This window comes from Lepidochelys kempii, chromosome 6, assembly GCF_965140285.1.
Source record: "Lepidochelys kempii isolate rLepKem1 chromosome 6, rLepKem1.hap1, whole genome shotgun sequence".
Taxonomy (NCBI): Eukaryota; Metazoa; Chordata; order Testudines; family Cheloniidae; genus Lepidochelys; species Lepidochelys kempii.
In genome coordinates, this window is record NC_136385.1 from 114621410 (window position 1) to 114640858 (window position 19449).

Consider the following 19449-nt stretch of genomic DNA (forward strand, 5'->3'; position numbering starts at 1 on the left):
ATGCAGTGGAAAGTACAGTAGGGGGATTTAATATACACAGAGAACATAAAACCATGGGTGTTACCATACACGCTGTAACGAGAGTGATCAGGTAAGGTGAGCTATTACCAGCAGGAGAGAAAGTAAACCTTTTGTAGTGATAATCAAGGTGGGCCATTTCCAGCACTTTACAAGAACATGTGAGGAGAGGAACAGTAGGGGGGGGAAATAAACATGGGGAAATAGTTTTACTTTGTGTAATGACACATCCACTCCCAGTCTTTATTCAAGCCTAATTTAATGGTGTCCAGTTTGCAAATTAATTCCAATTCAGCAGTCTCTCGTTGGAGTCTGGTTTTGAAGTCTTTTTGTTGAAGAATTGCGACTTTTAGGTCTGTAATTGAGTGAAAAAAGATTGAAGTGTTCTCCGACTGGTTTTTGAATGTTATAATTCTTGACGTCTGATTTGTGTCCATTTATTCTTTTATGTAGAGACTGTCTGGTTTGGCCAGTGTACATGGCAGAGGGGCATTGCTGGCACATGGTGGCATATATCACATTGGTAGATGTGCAGGTGAACGAGCCTCTGATAGTGGCTGATGTGATTAGGCCCTATGTTGGTGTCCCCTGAATAGATATGTGGACACAATCGGCAACGGGCTTTGTTGCAAGGATAGGTTTCTGGGTTAGTGTTTTTGTTGTGTGCTGTGTGGTTGCAAACTGGACACCATTAAATTAGGCTTGAATAAAGACTGGGAGTGGATGTGTCATTACACAAAGTAAAACTATTTCCCCATGTTTATTCCCCTCCCGCTCCACCCACTGTTCCTCACACATTCTTGTCAACTGCTGGAAATGGCCCACCTTGATTATCGCTACAAAAGGTTTTTTTTCTCTCCTGCTGGTAATAGCTCACCTTACCTGATCACTCTCTTTACAGTGTGTATGGTAACACCCATGGTTTCATGTTCTCTGTATATATAAAATCCCCCTACTGTATTTTCCACTGCATGCATCCCATGAAGTGAGCTGTAGCTCACGAAAGCTTATGCTCAAATAAATTTGTTAGTGTCTAAGGTGCCACAAGTACTCCTTTTCTTTTTGCGGATACAGACTAACATGGCTGCTACTCTGAAACCAACTTTTATTAGTTATTCACTGTGGCGTTGTTGAGCTCACCTAGGTTTAAACATTGCCCATCATGTGAAAGAGCTATTCCAGTTTCAAATGGAGACTCAAAGTCTCTCTTGTCTGGGAGAGATGCACATTCCCAGTAAACATGTGAATTGTAAGTCTTTCAGCTCCACAACTAGGAAGGACAGGGAGGCCTGACTTCATGTCTTCCTAATGATCAAACAAATGAGACCAGTTTCCGAGCTAAGCTGTCAAATACACCCTGTATGTGAGCCTTCGGAATCTAAGAGTGGCAATACGGGCTTGTGACTTTGAGAGCTGCAACCTGAACATTCGTTCCCGACTGCAACAGTTAAGTGAACCCCAGACTGCATGGGGTTATAAGCCCCAGAGATAGGTCACCCATCAGGGATTCCTCTAAGAGAAAAACCTCCGCACGGGGATTTTGCAGCTCAGAAGAGCTCTTGCTGAAACTCGGCGCTGAGCTGCTTCCATGCCACAACCCAGCACTTTTGCAGCCCAGTGTCTCTCACTCTTCTGCTACATATGGGCGATTCCCCTTCTATCTGCAGTTTCTGGAGGCAGTTCAAAGCTGTAGCACAACCTGACCTAGCTATGCCCCTTTTTCCGGCCTGCTGCCAGAAATTCTGCCTTTGTGACACCTGTCCGTAATGGTTCTCTTTGCTTCTCGCCTTTCCTTTCTAATTTTTTTTCATTTTCAGGCAGTAGTGAGCAGCCTTCTTTGTTCTCTCCACCACCTGGACCGGGTATTTAGTAGCCTGTGTCTGAACCCACCAAGAGTCTCCGCTACAGTGCCTCTCTGCTGAGTTCCTCTGCCCCCTTTTAGGGAATGGCAGAGTAGTAACTCAAGCACTAGGCTGAGCCTAGAAAGTGCTCCATTTGCAAGGCAGCTTTAATAGGCTTTATAGTGTGAAAATCATGTCCTCCTTGTTCTCAGCCAACTGACCCTAGCATTGCTGGGGAATGGAACTTCTGAGTCGGACAAGCATATTGGAACCACCCATCCACCAATAAACTGATACTCCACCATAGAAAAATCTGACCAGGAAACCCAGAGTAGGTCAGGAAGAGACCCTAAGGATGAGGAGGACTTCATTCAGCTGGCCCAGGTGGTAAATCCTGGGGCAATTCAGGACCACAAGGACAGGACCCTAACAGGGTTCCCAGTCCCCCCCCCCCCAAGTCCTGACATGGGTCCTAAGTACTCTGTGAGCCCTGCTTCTCTCCTCAATCACTCTCCACCCCCGTCTTCTCTCCTCCCCAGGTATTGGATTCTGTGCTGTTCTCCAAGTACCTCTACTCCTAGCTCTACTGTTCTGGCTTTGCCTGCTCTTCAGCTGGAACCTGGGCTCAGCTCTGGCTCCCCAAGTTACTGGTGTCTGGCTACAAGGAACAGTGCAGGGAATGTGCACTGTAGTCCATTAACTCTCCTTTGTCTGGAAAGCTGGAGAGCAAGAGGCAGGTCTCAGCTGGGCAAGAAGACAGGGAAAAGAACGTTGGGTAGCCTACCAGTAGGACTCAGACTGGGGATCAACATGATCTCAACAGTGGTCCATGAAGTTAATTGTAGCATTTTGAATAGACTCAGTGCGGGTAAGGTGGGTGTCAGGAAGACCCCAAAGAGAAGGAAGTTGAAGTAATCAAGATGGGAGATAAGGCTCTGGACTAGTATGTGGATTTTTTCAATTGTGTCCAAGAGGTTTTGTCTTGAAGATATTATGAAGATTTGGACATGGCCTGCATGCACTTTTAAAAAGTGAACATTTTAATATCTTTTCAGAAATGCAACTAGATTTCCCAGTTGGGGAAAGTGGGAAGTTTCATTACCTTTAAATACCAAAATTATTTTTAAAAATTTTAATATTTTGTAATTGAACAGTACAACCATCAGAATCCTGCTTCTTTTTGGAGAGACCAACTTAGAGGGCTGATAGAGAGTGATTGATTTCAGTTTGTTTTACTACTGACAGATAATTCCTTTGTTTAATAAATCAGTTTTAAATACAAAACGAAAGAGTGGGTGGGTGAGATTCTGTGGCCTGTGTTGTGCAGGAGGTCGGACTAAATGATCATAATGGTCCCTTCTGACCTTAGTATCTATGAATCTATTACAAAAAAAATTGTCAAATAAATGTGCATCATCCACCATTTTCTAATGTAACAATGTAAAAATTAAGAATCTGAATAAATGTATGTAAAGCTGTATAATTCCTTAAATGTGTATGGATATAATGTATTTTCCTGGTTAACAAAAGTAAGTACCAAATTTAGTGTCAAGGCTATATTTAGTTGCAAACCAACACATCTTAAGTGCTCCCTAACCAATGAGAATTAACCTCTCTTTAGGAAAATAACTAAGAGTACAAATACAAAAGAAGATTAAAACTGAACATTTAAATCAGTCTGTTATGCCATCATGCCTGATCTTCACCTCTTGTTATGTCAGATTTTACACCAATGTTCATATGATAATACGTCTCTTATTTACAGTATCTGGTGCAATATGGATGTGAAAGTTACGCTTCATCATTTAAGAAATACACCAGGTGTTTGAAAACTACTACCATAAATTCTTTTCAGGATTAGGAATGCTTTATTGTATTTTTCCTGGTATGCTGTGTAACACTAAAAAAATGTGATCAAGCATTGTAAGAATAAAAATCATATGAAATCAGATTTTAATATAAAAAGATGACTTAAAAATTCAAAATATTTTAGCAAGTTGTATCCTGGTGTTTTTAGGTGGTGGAAGTTGGACACTTCTGGGGTTACCGAACAGATGAAAAAAATATGATTGTTCTCAAAAGGCTTACTACTGAGATTAACCACCTGGACCTGATGCCTCTACCAGTGTGTCCGTATCCTGATTTAGTTTGTCTGGCACAGTTTACTGATTTTGAAAGCAAAAGATACTATAGAGCCCAGATCTTATGTGTTTCTGGAGATTCTGCTGAGGTATAGTAATATGTTATGTTATATTGAATGGTAAGAAGTAATTGAATTAACGATCTTGTAGCTTCATATTTTTAATGAAATACTTTTGTGACAATTACAAACATCTTTATAAAGAAAGCAAATGTATAAAAGCAAACCTTAGCCAAAGTGACCCAGGAGCAAATGAATGATAGGTCAGAACACAACAGGGAAATTGTCACTTTGTGATATTGAAGAAGAATTTTGACAGGAGAGAAAAGTGGGTGGTGTAGTAATGTGTGCTGAAGTAGAAGGCTTCAATGAAAGTAGTAGCAAATGAAAAACTTAAAACGGGCTCCAACTACAAGATCTATAGTTTGGAGGAATACTTCAAATAATGAAATTTTAAGTCAGCTTGATGAATCAGTGTCAGCATGTAACGACTGAGAAGGTAAATGTGTTCATCAGTGTGACCAAAAATCACAAGTTGATGGACTCACGTGTTCTCAACTGTATGTAAAAGGATGGCCAGTGTATAGTCCTTGTCAATTGGCTTCGGAGGGCTTGTCTTCACTACTGGGGAGATTGATGCTGCTGCAACTGATGCAATGAGTGTCGATTTAGCGGGTCTAGTGAAGACTCACTAAATCGATAACAGAGCGCTCTCCAGTACTCCAGCTCCCTGAGAAGAGTGAGGTAAGTTGACCAGAGAGCGTCTCCTGTTGATGCAGCGCAGTGAAGACACCATGGCAAGTCGACCTAAGCTACATCAACACCAGCTACATTATTCACGTAGCTGGAGTAGCATAACTTAGATCGACTTACCCCGGTAATGAAGACAAGCCCTCAGAACAGTTGCATGCTACCTCTCTGTGGTGCCCAAAGGTTCCCCTTCCAAGAGCCTTGATTGCACTGTGGCAGTGACCCCTCACCACTGGCTTCCTTGAAGCTAGGTGCCCAGCTACAGCTAACCACTTCTACTTGTGGTAAAGCTTGTTTGAGGTCTGAATCAGGCCTGCAGGTAGGTTGGGTTCGTCCAGATTTCTTGGTCAAGGCATAGTCGACGTCCAGACTCCAGAGAAATAATTTTAAAAAACTCAGTAATGATGATGTTTAAGATTCTGGGGTCCATTCAGAAGCAATTGGCGATCTGGATTTGGCCCACAGTCCACCAACTGACTACCCCTGATGTAGGTGTAGCCAAAGGCATAGGCTGCCTGGGCTTTGTTCTAAAGCCATCAGCTCTCATCATAGATGTAGTGCCCCTCAAATGCAGACACAATTTCATTGAAAGCTAGCAATCCTTTCTTGACTTTGCTGTTCCATTCTTGGCAAGGACCACCTGTGACAGTCTTAAGATGTGTATGAGTATGATTTTAATAGCTTCATGTGAGCACCACTTCTGATTGCATAATCAGTTGATGAAATCTGATCTGATTCTGTACATACATGCCTTACAGAAGTCAAGTAAATCTCCAAATCCTTGGAATCTTTTTGCCATCCCTGTCAGCAAGTGGACAGGCAAAGCAGCTGATCAGATAGTTCAGACAGGCTTGTCTGTTCCACTGATATTTATTTTGCTTTGGATGGCAGGGGGTGAGTGTAATCCGTGGCTGTCACCCACCCCGACATGCCAATCTGTGCAGTAGCTATCTGCCAATCCAGAGACCACAAGTAGTTGACTTCCTCCTCTGCTGATTTGAGGTAAGATTATGCAAATTTCAGTCTAAGCCACCAGCCCCTAGTCCATAATTGGTATGGGCCAAGAACTGTTGCCTTGGAGAAAAGTTTGCCTAATGCTGTCTCTAATTAGCAGTTTTTTGGTTGATTGGATGTGTAACCTAGGAGAAGATGGAATAATAGACGAGACAAAACTGACCTGTTTGTTTTTGACACATTCTGCCTCCAGGAACCCATTATTCAAGATTCTGTAGTTTCTATAAGTATTTGTCTTTTAATTGGTTATGTAGTGTGTTGTGCTACTGAACTGATTGTGTCTGTGTAGCTGATGTGTAACTATTAAAGAATTGTTATATACTGCAGTAGGTCCATTGTGTGCTTGCTGCCTTACATCTGCTAAACTAGCACTTTCTTTGGTGCTTTGAAATCTCCACTGATTTTATATTTTCATTCCTTTCTTTGTCATCAAGGTTTTCTTTGTCGATTACGGCAGTAGATCAAGAGTGTTTTTAAATCACCTAAAGGAAATTCCAAACTATCTTCGAGAGCTTCCTTTTCAGGTAATGATAAATAGTGTTTGCTTCTTTTTAATGAATGTATTAATATTTTAGGCCAACAAGCTTAAGATTTTTTTAAACCTCAACAAATCTTTCCCAAATAATAAAGATCCATGACTGGCTACCATATTTTGCTAATCTGATGTATGTGAAAGCCTTTATCACTAGTCATACATAAGGTATGTTTGGAAGCCTAACTGTTTTCCACCAAGAGAAGACCTGTTTAATAAGTAATCTTGTTTCATGTAACTGTAAACAGTGGTGCCTAGCTTGTGGTTGGAATCATGTGTAGTCCTCAAGGGTTATTGTGTGAACAATGTTCGTATTTGATTATTAACGGTGATTAGCTCCCGCACCATGAAGCGCAGCCCCTGCCAGCACCACTCCACACCTGCCCGAGGCTTGCAGTTTGGGGGGGCAATGCTGGCCCTGTTCCCCCAGACTACTCCAGGCTAAAAAGTGGGGGGCCATGGCCCCCTGATTTTGGAGCCATTGGTGTAGATGTATGCACAGTGACAGTATAATGGGATTTGTAGCAGTAGTTTTATGGCACCCTTAAGCACTCTCTGTAAAATAATGAATTTAATATTGTTAATGGGGGAAGTGTCACGCATGTGATGGTTTATCATTTTGATTGTTACTGACCCAAATTGTTTTGGTAAAAAAATCAAAATGTGTCTGTCACTTCTGGAGCTCATCATGCATTCTTTAATATGTTATTTTAGGCTTTAGAGTTCAAGATGTGCAAGATGCGCCCCTCTGCGAAATCTCTTGTATGTGGAGAACAGTGGAGTTATGGTGCTAGCCAAAGATTTGCTTCATTAGTAAATGACTGTGCTCTTATAGTGAAGGTGTATTCAGTTGTGCACAGTGTTCTGCGTGTGGATGTTTACCGTTACTCCGGAATTAAAGAAGTGAACATTCGAGACATGCTCATTGAAGAGGGCTATGCTGAGCTAGCAGAAGAATCCTATGAATCAAAAGTATGCATTAAATAAAAAGCAATGTTTTGCCATGCCTCTTTAGTTTCTTATGCTAATTTATTTAATCTCCTCTTATGACCTGATACATTGGGCTGAGATTTTGACAGCTATGTAAGTTAAGCAGGGTTGACTCTGGTTAGTACTTAAATGAGAGTATAATAAAACATGCATGTGTATGTAAGCCTCTGGTTAATATAATTGGTCTTTGAGATAGTTTACATGTACTAAAGTAATCATAGTGTGGGGAGACAGGGACCTGAACTAACTGTTTTTGAGACTCTTCCAAACCGATGCTTCCCAGTGAAGGGTGTAATGCTTTAATTAGGTGACTGTCTTGTATTAAGTACTGCTAAGTGCTTTATGATTCAGTGGAAGGTGTTAAGGCAAATCACTGTTTTTGAATTCAAACTTGTGTTTGTTCACACAAATTTGTATACATTTTTTTTTGCATGAACTGTTTTGTTTTAGTTTTTAAAAGTTTGAACATTTCTCAATTTGTTCTAACTCTTTTCTATTTTTCATTTAGCAAAGCAATGAACTCAAAGAATTATATTCAAAACAAGTAGAAAATGAGGAGAATGCATCTGTAACTCCAAAAAAAACAAAAAAGGAAGAAAAACGCCTCATTGAAATGTTGTTAAATCACTTTTCTGCCAATAAATTTGGTGCACCAAATTGTAAGGTAACTTCAGAAATGGTTTCATTTCTATATGAAACTATAAAAACATGATCTGTCTATGCCCGAGATTGAAAGCGATTTTTCCAACAAGATTTGATTTTCTGCCTTGAAACAATATTAACTTCAGATTCAGCTATGAATAAAGATAACATAAATTTTTAGGGTTCTTGGAGATAGATTTGTGAACCAGTAAGAGACCAGGATTAAATATTGTCTGAATTAACAGTTTTTAGGATCTTAAGACCTCTGTAGTATTGAGTGACTTCAGCTTGTGGTACAGCATGTGAAAAGCAATTTTATCCTCAACATTTTATTTTTAATGGAAATGGGTACTTCCCTCATTTCTCCCTGTTTATATCAGTTTTTAATTCTTAAAAATACATGACAAAGGAATTCAAAATTTACGCCAGGTTTGTGTGCAGAATAGTAAGACTGTGGGAGGCAGGCACTACAGATGCTTTAAAATTTACTTTTAAAATTCTGTGCATCTCCTGTGTTAACCAAGGAGACTCCAGAGTTAATCATTCAGGTGAATCCAAAATTAACAATTAATTCTTCTTTGAGTATATGCCCTTATGGGTGCTCTGCCATAGGATGGACGTGCGTCCATGCACTTTCAACTGGAGAATGCGAAGCAGTGTTCGCAGGCCTGCACGTGTACAGAGCAGCACCTCCTGACCCCAAACAAAGGCATATAAGGAGGAGTGGACCCATTCCACTCAGTTCCTTTTCAACCACCTGTGGCTAAAGACCAGCAATTCTGTCTCTGTTGATTCTCAGCTTCTCACTTTCCTTGTATACCATTTATTCTTTATTCCCCGCCCCCATTGTCTTAGTTTTAGTTTTATACACTTGTGTTTAGAAGGGGGACTACCCTCTCCCTGTCTCTCCTTCAATCCGCTACCACTCTGGATTATGCTGAAAACTCTGGGATTTCAGTCCTGCCAGACCTGCCACAGGTCTTTTCCCCATAGTGGCAGGCATTCGAACTGTCTCTCCTGCCTTGGAGACACCCATGTTCTGTCTAAGTGTAAAGTCTGTATGGGATTTAAAGGCAGGTCTCAGAAAGAGAGGCAAGATTGAAGCTCCTAATGAAGTGTTCACTAGTCCCAGTAGGATCTGCTTCCCTGCTGTGTGTTAGCCTAAACATCCCAGGCTGCTCTGTTGGCAGCAGTACCTTCAGAGACTAGGACTTCTAAGAAGAAGAACCTTCTTTCTCCTTCCAGAGAGCCTGAGAGGGAGGGGTAGGTCACCCCATAAATGCCATAAAGACCTCACATCCCTCAAAGGCTACAGCTCAGGTATAGTCTGAGCACAGTACCAAGCCACTGGTGCTGCACAAGAAGCAAGTGTGTGGACAAGTCTAAGACAACACAGGGAACAGTTTACCTCATTACCAAACCAACACATCAAGGCACTGAGATATGCAGAGGCCTCCTGTCGTGGCACCATCATCTCCCTTACACCAGGGCTCTGAGGTAGAGAAGCTCCTCTTCAAGCCTCACCAGTACTGCAGCCACTGTTTCGGCAGTACTAGGTCCTGGCATCAGTTCAGTCTTCTGGACACCAGAGCTTTCCAGCTCCCTCCAGATTACTTTCCCTGGAGGACCTGTTTATATTGGAGGTAGCAGAGTCTCCCCTGCTACAGTCCTATACCAAGGTCAATTTCCCAATATCGCTCAGATGGATTGAACTTGATAAGACTTCCAGCCTTCAGTACTGGCACTTTTGTCTGAGGTTCCCCCCCTACAGCCCAGGGGATGATTTTTCTTCAGACTCTCTGAGGTCTCAATATAGGGTTCTTTTTCAGCATGTTACCACCACACCCTGTGAGACAGTATTCTGAAGCTTTTTCAGACCCCACCAGACATCCTAAAGCTAGGGGATAGGACTGTCTCTGGGGACCCTTCTTTTATCCCCCCTGGATTCCCCTCAGTGAACAATTTTATAGGGTTTCAAGCAGAAAGAGCGCCCAATACCTGCCAGTATGGCATCATTCACAGGCACCAAGTGAACAACCTACAGTGCCACAGGATTGCCTTTCAGTGCCTTATGCCCTCTCGGCACTGGGGAACACAGACGAGAAGCAGGATCCCCAGATGAGGGCAAGTTTCTTCTATCAGCCAAGTCCTCTTCATTCCCAGATGAGATGGTAAAGCACCCACCAGCTTCTTACACTGTCCACTTTCAGGCCTTGCAAGACCCTGTGAAATGCATGATGGAATTCCTCCGGATCCCATTAGAGGTGGTCCATGAGTCTCAACACTCCTTGGTGGACATTTTAAAATCTCATCTGTTGATGAAATATCTCCTCCCAATAAATGTGACTCAGTTATCACCGGCTCACAGAGTCTGGCAAACATCTGCCATTATCCAGCTCACCTGACAGTGGGAAATTAAAAAGTACTATATGCCAGCCAAGGGAATGGAGAATTTCTTTTCTCACCTCACCCAACTCCCTAGGGGTGGACATGGCTAACAAAAGGAATAGACAGGCCCAGTCCAGACTCTCTCCTAATAAAGAGTCCAAATGTTTAGACCACCTGGGTAAGAAAAGCTACTCCTTAGCAGCTCTCCAACCTTGTGCGACAAATATGTTGGCAAAATATTATTTCAGTATATATTCCAAGTTCACTCATTTTATTGAACATCTGCCATAGGACAAGAGAACAATTTCAGGCCCTCATTTCAGAGAGTCAGTTGAGAGCCAGAACCTCCCTCCAAGCTGCTCTAGATGCTCCAGATACAGCTTCTACATGCCTAACCATGATCATGGTTATGTGGAGAGCATCTTGGCTCCAGTCTTCCAGTCTCTCAAGAAAAGTGCAGATTATTGTTGAAGACCTTCTCTTTGAAGGGCCCAGGCTTTTCAGCTCTATATGAGTCTTCCCTCTCCACTCTGAAGGACTCGAGAGCTACCTTACAGTCACCAGGAGTTTACGTTCCTACAACCAAGAGACAGTTTAGTTGGTTGCAAATATCACAACAGCCTAGGCTGTTCCAGTACAACCCACAGTAGGCCTTTCCCCGATTTTGAGACTTTCAGAGGAGGAGATCAAGACCTCAGGAAAGGGGACCACCCCCTCCTACAGAAACATCTCCTCTACTGTCCAGCAAGGGTATGTGGTGTGGTCCTGTCCTTCCTCACCTCTGTCCCACAGGAGGACTACCAGGCCCACCAAGACCTCCTAAAAAGGGTGGCAGCGAGCCTCCGCCTCCAGGCTGAGGAGATGGAAGAGCCCTCAGACGGTTCCTGTTCAATGTGCTGTCCCCTTCAGCAACGGGCAGGGTGGCCTTGTCACTCCATGAAGGGGTGGCAAGAATTTCAAATGCCCTGTGGCAAACACCAGCCTCGTTGGCTCCCACCTCTAAAAAGGCGGAGCGCAAGTACTTTGTACTCACGAAGGGACACAAATATCTGCATACCCACCCGGCGCCCAACTCCTTGGTGGTCAAGTCGGTCAAGCACAGGGAGCGGCGGGGCAACCAGCCCCGACACCCAAGAACAAAGACTCTCGGAGGCTGGATACTTTCGGGAGAAAAGTTTATTTGTCGTCAAGCTTTCAGCTACAAGTAGCAAGCCATCAGGGTCTTCTGGGTCACTACGAGTTTAACCTCTGGGAATCCCTCCCCAAGTTTTGAGGACTCCCTGCGGAAGCACAATAAGAAGGAGTTTAAGGTGCTTGTGGAGGAAGGGGCGGTGGCCTCAAGGGCATCCCTGCAGGCCGCTTCGGATGCAGTGGCCCCGGCCACGTGGTCCAGGGCCTCAGTGGTGTCCATGAGATGGGCGTCACGGCTTCCGCTCTCTGGACTCTCCAGCGAAGCACAGTCATCCATGCAGGATCTCCCTTTCGATGGGAAGGCTCTGTTTGCTGAGGAAACAGACACAAGGCTGCATGGCATAAAAGACTCCCTCGCGACCTTCCAGATCTTGGGCCTCTATGTCCCTTCTCTGACAAAACCCAAGTTCAAGCCGCAGCAGGTGGCTGCCCTCCCGAAGTATGAGGTCGCCCACAGAAAGCAGTGAGGCTATAGAAAGCGCCCGCATCGGCAATCCCGGCCTGCCCCCAAGCCTGGGTCTTCTAAGGTCAAGCAGGCCGGCAAAAAGCGTTTTTGACGGGATGCTCCGGGATACCCCACCAGTTCTCAGTAGGGACCTACCGCCAATAAAGCTCCCTTTCTCCAATCTGTTGTGTGCTTTCCTCCTGAATGGTCATGGCTCACCTTGGACCGATGGGTCCTCAACACCATCTCCCGAGGTTATACCCTTCAGTTTACCTCCTCCCTGCCCAACCGCCCTTCCCCCCGTCCCTCCTGGGAACCCCTCTCACGAGGCTCTACTCGAGCAGGAGGTGGGGCGGCTCCTGGATCTAGGAGCTATAGAGGCGGTGCCCAAGGAGTTCCTGGGCAAGGGGTATTACTCCCGGTATTTCCTTATCCTGAAGGCCAAAGAGGGGCTCAGGCCCCTCATGGACCTGGGAGGCCTGAACCACTACATGGTGAAACTCAAGTTCCGCATGGTTTCCCTGGCCTCCATTATACCCTCCCTGGATCCCGGGGACTGGTACGCTGCCCTTGATCTATAGGACGCGTACTTCCACATCCACATATTCGAGGGGCACAGACGCTTCCTCCGTTTCGTGATGGGGCAGTCGCTACCAATTCATGGTCCTACCATTTGGTCTGTCCACTGCCCCCGGGGTCTTTACAAAGTGTATGGTGGTGGTAGTGGCCTACCTCAGACACCAGGGGGTCCAAATATCCCCATATCTGGACGACTGGCTAGTCAAAGGCACCTCCCGGTCGCAGGTGACAGATTATGTGGTGCTTCTCCTCTCCACATGTACTGCCCTGGGCCTGTTGATAAACCACGCCAAGTCCACGTTAGTCCCGGTCCAATGCATAGAGTTTATCGGGGCGCTACTAGACGCAACATTGGCCAGGGCCTCTCTCCCACCAGACAGGTTCGAGACCCTGAAAGTGCTCATCGACTCGGTCACAAGGTTCCTGGTGACGACAGCCAGGGCTTGCCTGCAACTGCTGGGTCACATGTCTGCATGCACATATGTGTCCGTCACGCCAGACTCAGAATGAGGCCCCTCCAGCTCTGGCTGTCCTCGCAGTTCTCCCAGGCCATAGACGGAATGGACAAAGTCCTTACCGTGCCGAACTCGGTGATCACCTCCCTGCGGTGGTGGTCCGCCCCAAACAACATGCTCCAAGGGGTCCCGTTCAGGGACAGGGCCCCGTCATTGGAGCTGGTGTCCAACGTGTCGGACCTGGGTTGGGCCCATGTGGGGAACTTTCAGACCCAAGGCCTGTGGTCTCTACAAGACCTACCCTTTCATATAAACGTCAAGGAACTCAGGGCAGGGCGACTGGCATGTATGGCCTTCGCTCGCACCTGGAGGGCAAGATAATCAGGGTCCTCGCGGACAACACGGCCTCGATGTTCTATATCAACAGGCAAGGTGGGGCCTGATCCTCTGCCCTCCGCCATGAAGCCCTCAGTCTGTGGGACTTCTGTATAGCCCACGACATCTACCTAAAAGCCTTTCACCTGCCGGGTGCCTGGAATGTGAGGGTGGATTGCTTGAACAGGAATTTTTCCTCTCAGCACGAGTGGTCTCTACCACCGGAAGTGGCTCACCTGCTCTTCTGAAGGGGGGTACTCCCCAGCTGGAGCTATTTGCGACCTGGCAGAACCGACGATGCCCCCAGTTCTGCTCTGGGGGGGCTGAGGAGAGCCGCTGTGTCCGATGCCTTTACCCTGTCCTGGTCAGGCCAGCTCCTTTACGCCTTCCCCCCGTTCCCTCTGATCAGCAGGGTCCTGGAGAAAATAAAGATGGATAAAGCCAGGGTCGTCCTCGTTGCCCCGGCGTGGCCCAGGCAGCACTGGTACGGGACCCTCTCGGGGTTGGCGGTAGCTCCGCCATGGCAGTTGCCGCTCCACCCGGACCTGCTCTCTCAGGACCAGGGCTGCCTCCTCCATCCCAATCTAGCAATGCTTCACCTCACGGCATGGCTGCCCAGTGGCTAGGTGGCAAGGACAGGACATGCTCGGAACAGGTTCAGCGCATCCGCCTCGAAAGTAGACGGCCTTCCACTCACTGCTCCTATGTGGCGAAGTGGTCTCGGTTTTCGAGGTGGGCGGCAGGCCAGGGTGTTTCCCCAACGGCCGCCCCGATCCAGCTTATCCTTGATTACCTCCTCCACCTGAGGGCCCAGGGACTGGTGCCCTCATCAGTCAGGGTACACTTGGTGGCCATATCGGCCTTTCATTCCCCGATGCAAGGGCACACGGTGTTTTCCCATGCTATGACTGGCCGGTTTCTAAAGGGTTTGGATCATCTCTACCCATATTCCAAGCCCCTGGTTCCACAGTGGGACCTAAACCTGGTGCTGGCTCGTCTTATGGAAGCCCCGTTTGAACAACTGGCCACGTGTTCCTGGTCTCACCTCTCATGGAAGGTGGCCTCCTGGTAGCTATCACGTTGGCCAGGAGGGTCGGAGCTCAGGGCCCTAACCTCCGAAACGCCATATATGTTTTTTCATAAGGACAAGGTCCAGCTCCACCCACACCCCGCATTCCTCCCGAAGGTGGTCTCCGCCTACCACATGGGTCGGGACGTTTTTCTGCCAGTCCTCTGCCCCAAGCCTCATGCGACTAGTGAGGAACGCCGTCTCCACATGTTTGACTTGAGGTGTGCTCTGGCTTTCTACCTTGAGCGGACCAAGCCATTCAGAAAGTCTTTGCAACTGTTCATTGCCTTGGCTGAGTGCGCGAAGGATCAGGTGATTTCCACTCAGCAGCTTTCTAAGCAGATCACTTCGTGCATCCGTTCCCGTTATGAGCTGGCAATGATTCCCCTGCCGCCCATTGTGAGGGCACGCTTGACTCGGGTGCGGGCCTCATCGGTTGCTTTCGTGGCCCACGTCCCCATCCAGGACATTTGTAGGGCCACCACGTGGTCTTCAGTTCACACGTTCACCTTGTGCTATGCGATCGTCTCCCAGGCCAGGTATGATGCTGGGTTCGGCGGGGCGGTATTCCGTCCCGAGAACTTGTGAACTCCTACCCACCTCCAACAGATAAAACTTGGAATCACCTATTGTGGAATACACATGAGCAATCACTCGAAGAAGAAGAGACAGTTACCTTTTCCGTAACTGGTGTTCTTCGAGATGGGTTGCTCATGTCTATTCCACATCCCACCCTTCTTCCCCTCTGTTGGAGTTGTCTGGCAAGAAGGAACTGAGGGTGAGGGGAGCGCAGCACTCCTTATACCGCGCCAGGCGGGGTCATGGGGGGGGGGCGCTCCCGCCACGGGTACTGGTAGGGGAAAAACTTCCGGCACCGGTGCACGTGGCAAGCACACACACCTATTGTGGAATAGACATGAGCAACACATCTTGAAGAACACCAGTTACAGAAAAGCTAACTGTCTTTTCTTTAACTCTACTCCTAGGGGAATCTCTTTAGTTGTTGTGTGTATTGTTGACCTAGTTGTTGGCTGGTATTTTGCAATAAGTTACCAAAATAATTGAAAGTGGAGTGATTATATTGTGTTATTTTGACAAATAAAATATGCAGGATTTTGCAGAATTTTAAGTTAGTATGCAAAATTTTAAATTTTTTGGCACAGAATTCCCCCAGGAGTACCTAATCCACAGAGTTATTAATGCTGTGGAACTGGTGCATTTTCTGTCAAATAGAAATCCCTGCTATCTGTCTTCCAAACCAACAGAAGGCTATTGCAGACTTCCTGAGCGAATGCTTCCTTCAGGTCCATGAATGGAAGTTCAACTGTCTCCCATGACATCTGTCAGGCTTGGGGAGCCCCAGAAGTAGATCTCATTGCCACCCCAAACAATGTGAAATGTTGTCTTTTTCTGTTGCAAGGGAGGATATGGTTTCAACGCTATTGGGTGGTGCCCTCAGAACACCAAAGCCAAATATTTTATATTGCTTACCCACTTCTACCTGTGATTCTCAAGACTTCATTTACACTGCATCAGGAAAGAGCAAGGGTTATCCTCATAGTGCCATCCTGACCAAGATAAGTGTGGTAATAGAACTAGCTCCACCTCTCCATGGCAACACTTCTTCAACTTCCTCTTAGGAAGGATCTCCTGTCACGGAACTTGGGAACCCTGACCCCTCCCTACCTCTCATCTTTGAGCATGGTTCTTAGCTGGTTATTGAGCATGAAATTAACCTGTTTGCGTTAGGTCCAGTCAGTTCTCCTATCTAGCAGGAAACCTTGTACTCACAAAACTTACCTTCAGAAGTGGAAACTTGTCCACTCTTGATGTTCTCTTCATTCTCCCCAAGCCTCAGAGGTTTCACTCTCCAAAATCGTGGACTATCTGTTGGATTTAGACAAAAGGTTAGTCAATGAGCTCAGTCAGAGTACATCTGGCCGCTATAACAGCCATCAAAGTCTTCTCAGTCTTCGCCCACCCTAGTATAACTAGAGTCCTCAAGGGCTTATACATCTTGTTTTCTTCCACCCATACGGAACCAGGCCCTCCAATGGGACCTCGGTTTGGTTCTCAGTGCTCTGAAGAAATCTCCATTTGAAACCATGGCTACTTATTCTTTTGTCCATATCTCCCTCAAGACTCCGTTCCTCATAGCCTTCACTTCAGCTAGATGAATGGGAGAGCTTGGTACTGTTGTGGCTGACCCCCATATACCACCAGTTCTACTGCATCCCTATCCTTGCTTCCTCCTAAAGATTTCTTGGGAATACCACATAAGTCAAGAGATTTGCCTGCCAACGTTCTACCCAAAACTTCATACCTCCGAGGAGACAGCGTACATACACGAGATTTCAGAAGGGCCCTTGCCTTCTACCTTGACAGGACTAAGACCTTACAGGCCACTCCTAGGTTATTTGTATCATTTGCAGAAAGGATGAAGGATCAACTTATTTTCACTCAAAGACTGTCCAAATGGGATTTTGGTTGTGTCTTAACCTGCTGTGGATCAGCTGGGATGCACCACCCTCATGCTGTTGGCACATTCCACTAGAGCTCAGTCCACATTTAGAGCTCTTTTGAAGGAGAACAGAAATTTGTAGGATTGCAATATGATCTTCCATTCATACCTTTGTCAAGCATTACATTTTCTTCCAAGATGATACTACTTTGGTGACTCAGACCTCCAAACCATCTTGGACTTACCTCCTCCGCACCCACCTCCCTCATTGAGTTACTGCTTGGGAGTTTCCTACCATGCAGCACCAACAGGGACACATACTTGAAGAAGAAGGAAAGGTTACTTACCTTACAGTAACTTGAGTTCTTCAGGAAGTCTTGTTCCAATGGGTGCTCCACCTCCCGCCCTCCTTCCCCTGAGCTGTGGAGGCTCTGCTTTGTAGTGAGAAGGAACTGAGGAGCGGCAGGTCTGCACCTCCTTACATGCCCTTGTTTGGAGGCACGAGGTGCTCTTCTATGCAGACACAGGCCCATGGACACCGCTATGCATTCTCCAGTCGAGAGAGCGTGGGCACACGCGCATCCTAAAGCAAATGCTGTGGTTCTGCACATTTATTTCTGATAACTTGAATGTAAATACATATGGAAAATAGGTTCTGCCCTTGGTTTCCTACTAAGTAGATGAATATAGATCTGGTGATGCAAAGTTACTGCAGCACACAAAGTGCTGTTGGTGATGCAGTAGATGGCCCAGGCAAACTCAAAACTGTTAATTTGGTTGCATCTCATAAGAAAGCATAGCCATAACTAAACAGTGAGTATTGATCATTATGTAAAAGTGTCATGTACTGTACTCTGATTTTGAGTTAATCCTCACTTTTATTTTTATTTATGTGTGTGTGTGTGTATGTGTGTATGTATGTATATGTATATGTATATGTGTATATATATATATATATAAAAAAATTTCAAATCTGGAGTCAGAAGTTAGACCCCTGATTTATATTTCAGTCTTCCCAACACCCACATACATGTTCAGTTCACACAAATGAGTGGCCCCATAGAACTCAATGGGACTACTTTCATGCAAAAAGTTAAGCATGTGCGTAGTGTCTACAAGATTGGGAACCTAGACACTTAAATACAGATGGCCTTATTTTCAGAGGTGGTATAGAACTCCAGCTCCTACTGAAGTTACTGAGAAACTGTGATTGCTCAGCTCCTGTGAAAAGAGTAATTTTTATTTAGGTGCCTAGATATAAATTTAGGAACTTAACTTTATGCATCCAGGTTTGAAAACATTGGATGTTAGTATATGCTCAATAAAGTATTAAAATAATATATTATTTTTTATTTATTTTCATCTAAAAACTAAAACTTACTTGAATTGTCTTGTTTCAAAGGCAACACTTCATGGCCCCTTCAATCCTTATGAGTTGAAGTGTCACAGCATGACCCAAATTTCCAGATTCAGGTATGATAAAGCTTTTGTTGTGAATGGCAGGCAAACCATAGGTCATTGTATTGATATAAAAGTTACTGGAATACACATTTTCACATCTTTAATTTTTTTATTAATTCACTGTTATGCTTAAATACTATGAAACTCTGTAGAAGTAAAAAAAACAAACATACATAATGTTAAAAGTTCTGAGAAGAATGGGAGAGTTTATTGACGCAGTTCTAATGTGCACAGAAATTGTATTTAATATCTAGAATACAAGGCTGGGAGCCTGGATTCGTTCAAAACTTGACTCATTAACTAGAGTGAGTTTGATTGACTTTGCACACTTATGGCAGATTCATATCTTTAAAAGGATTTGTAGATACACATTTCTACTGACTTTTCTTTCTTATTGCCAGTTAATATATTTTGTCATTTTTTCCTAGATGTATCTGGATAGAAAGGGAAAGTATAAACTCTGTAATTATCAACAATACTCCTGAGGATCCATTTCAGAAAATGTTGGTTGCTGCTTCTGTATCAGTAAATGCAACTGGTAATTCTAAATATATACATGTGTTCCTTATTTTTCTCCCTTTCTTTTCTTTAACTACTTAGCATTGTCCATATGAATAGCCATAGAACTAAATTTTATCTGTCCCTGAAATTCTGTCTACCAACTGCTTAGAGGTTGGTTGTGCTGTCAAGGCCTTCTGTTAATTATCAATTTTTATTCTTTTTTGTAATAGGAACTACAATGTTGTTAAGAGAAACATCTCTGATTCCTCCTATTCCTGGGCTACCAGCACTCCTCAGTATGTTATTTGCTCCTGTTATAGAACTCAGGTATATATGCATTTTTTAAGTGGAATAGAAGAATGGTGTGTTCTCTACCATCTTTCTACACTTCTCTTGTTTCTTCCATCCCTTACAGGCAGTTGCATATTATATTGCTAAGTTGACAATATTGGATGTATATATGAATTTGGGATTCCAGAGTTTGCCTTCGTGAAAACTTGTATAAGTTCCTGAGATGTTGCTGCAACTCTTAGAGGAGAAGGAGCAGTACCAGTCTTAGATCTGCCTGGGCAACGGGAGTTTTGTGTGTTTTAGGGG

At 44.9% G+C, this 19449-nt stretch overlaps 1 protein-coding gene across 1 annotated transcript in view; it reads left to right on the forward strand.

Annotated features, from left to right (window-relative positions):
* Positions 1-19449, forward strand: part of TDRD9 (tudor domain containing 9) — a 150905-nt gene that overhangs the window by 118291 nt on the left and 13165 nt on the right. The window contains exons 26-32 of the mRNA XM_073349793.1: positions 3877-4089; positions 6198-6287; positions 7010-7267; positions 7794-7949; positions 18293-18363; positions 18780-18889; positions 19083-19179. Of these exons, the coding sequence (XP_073205894.1) occupies positions 3877-4089; positions 6198-6287; positions 7010-7267; positions 7794-7949; positions 18293-18363; positions 18780-18889; positions 19083-19179 (995 nt within the window). The remainder of the gene's footprint in view (positions 1-3876; positions 4090-6197; positions 6288-7009; positions 7268-7793; positions 7950-18292; positions 18364-18779; positions 18890-19082; positions 19180-19449) is intronic.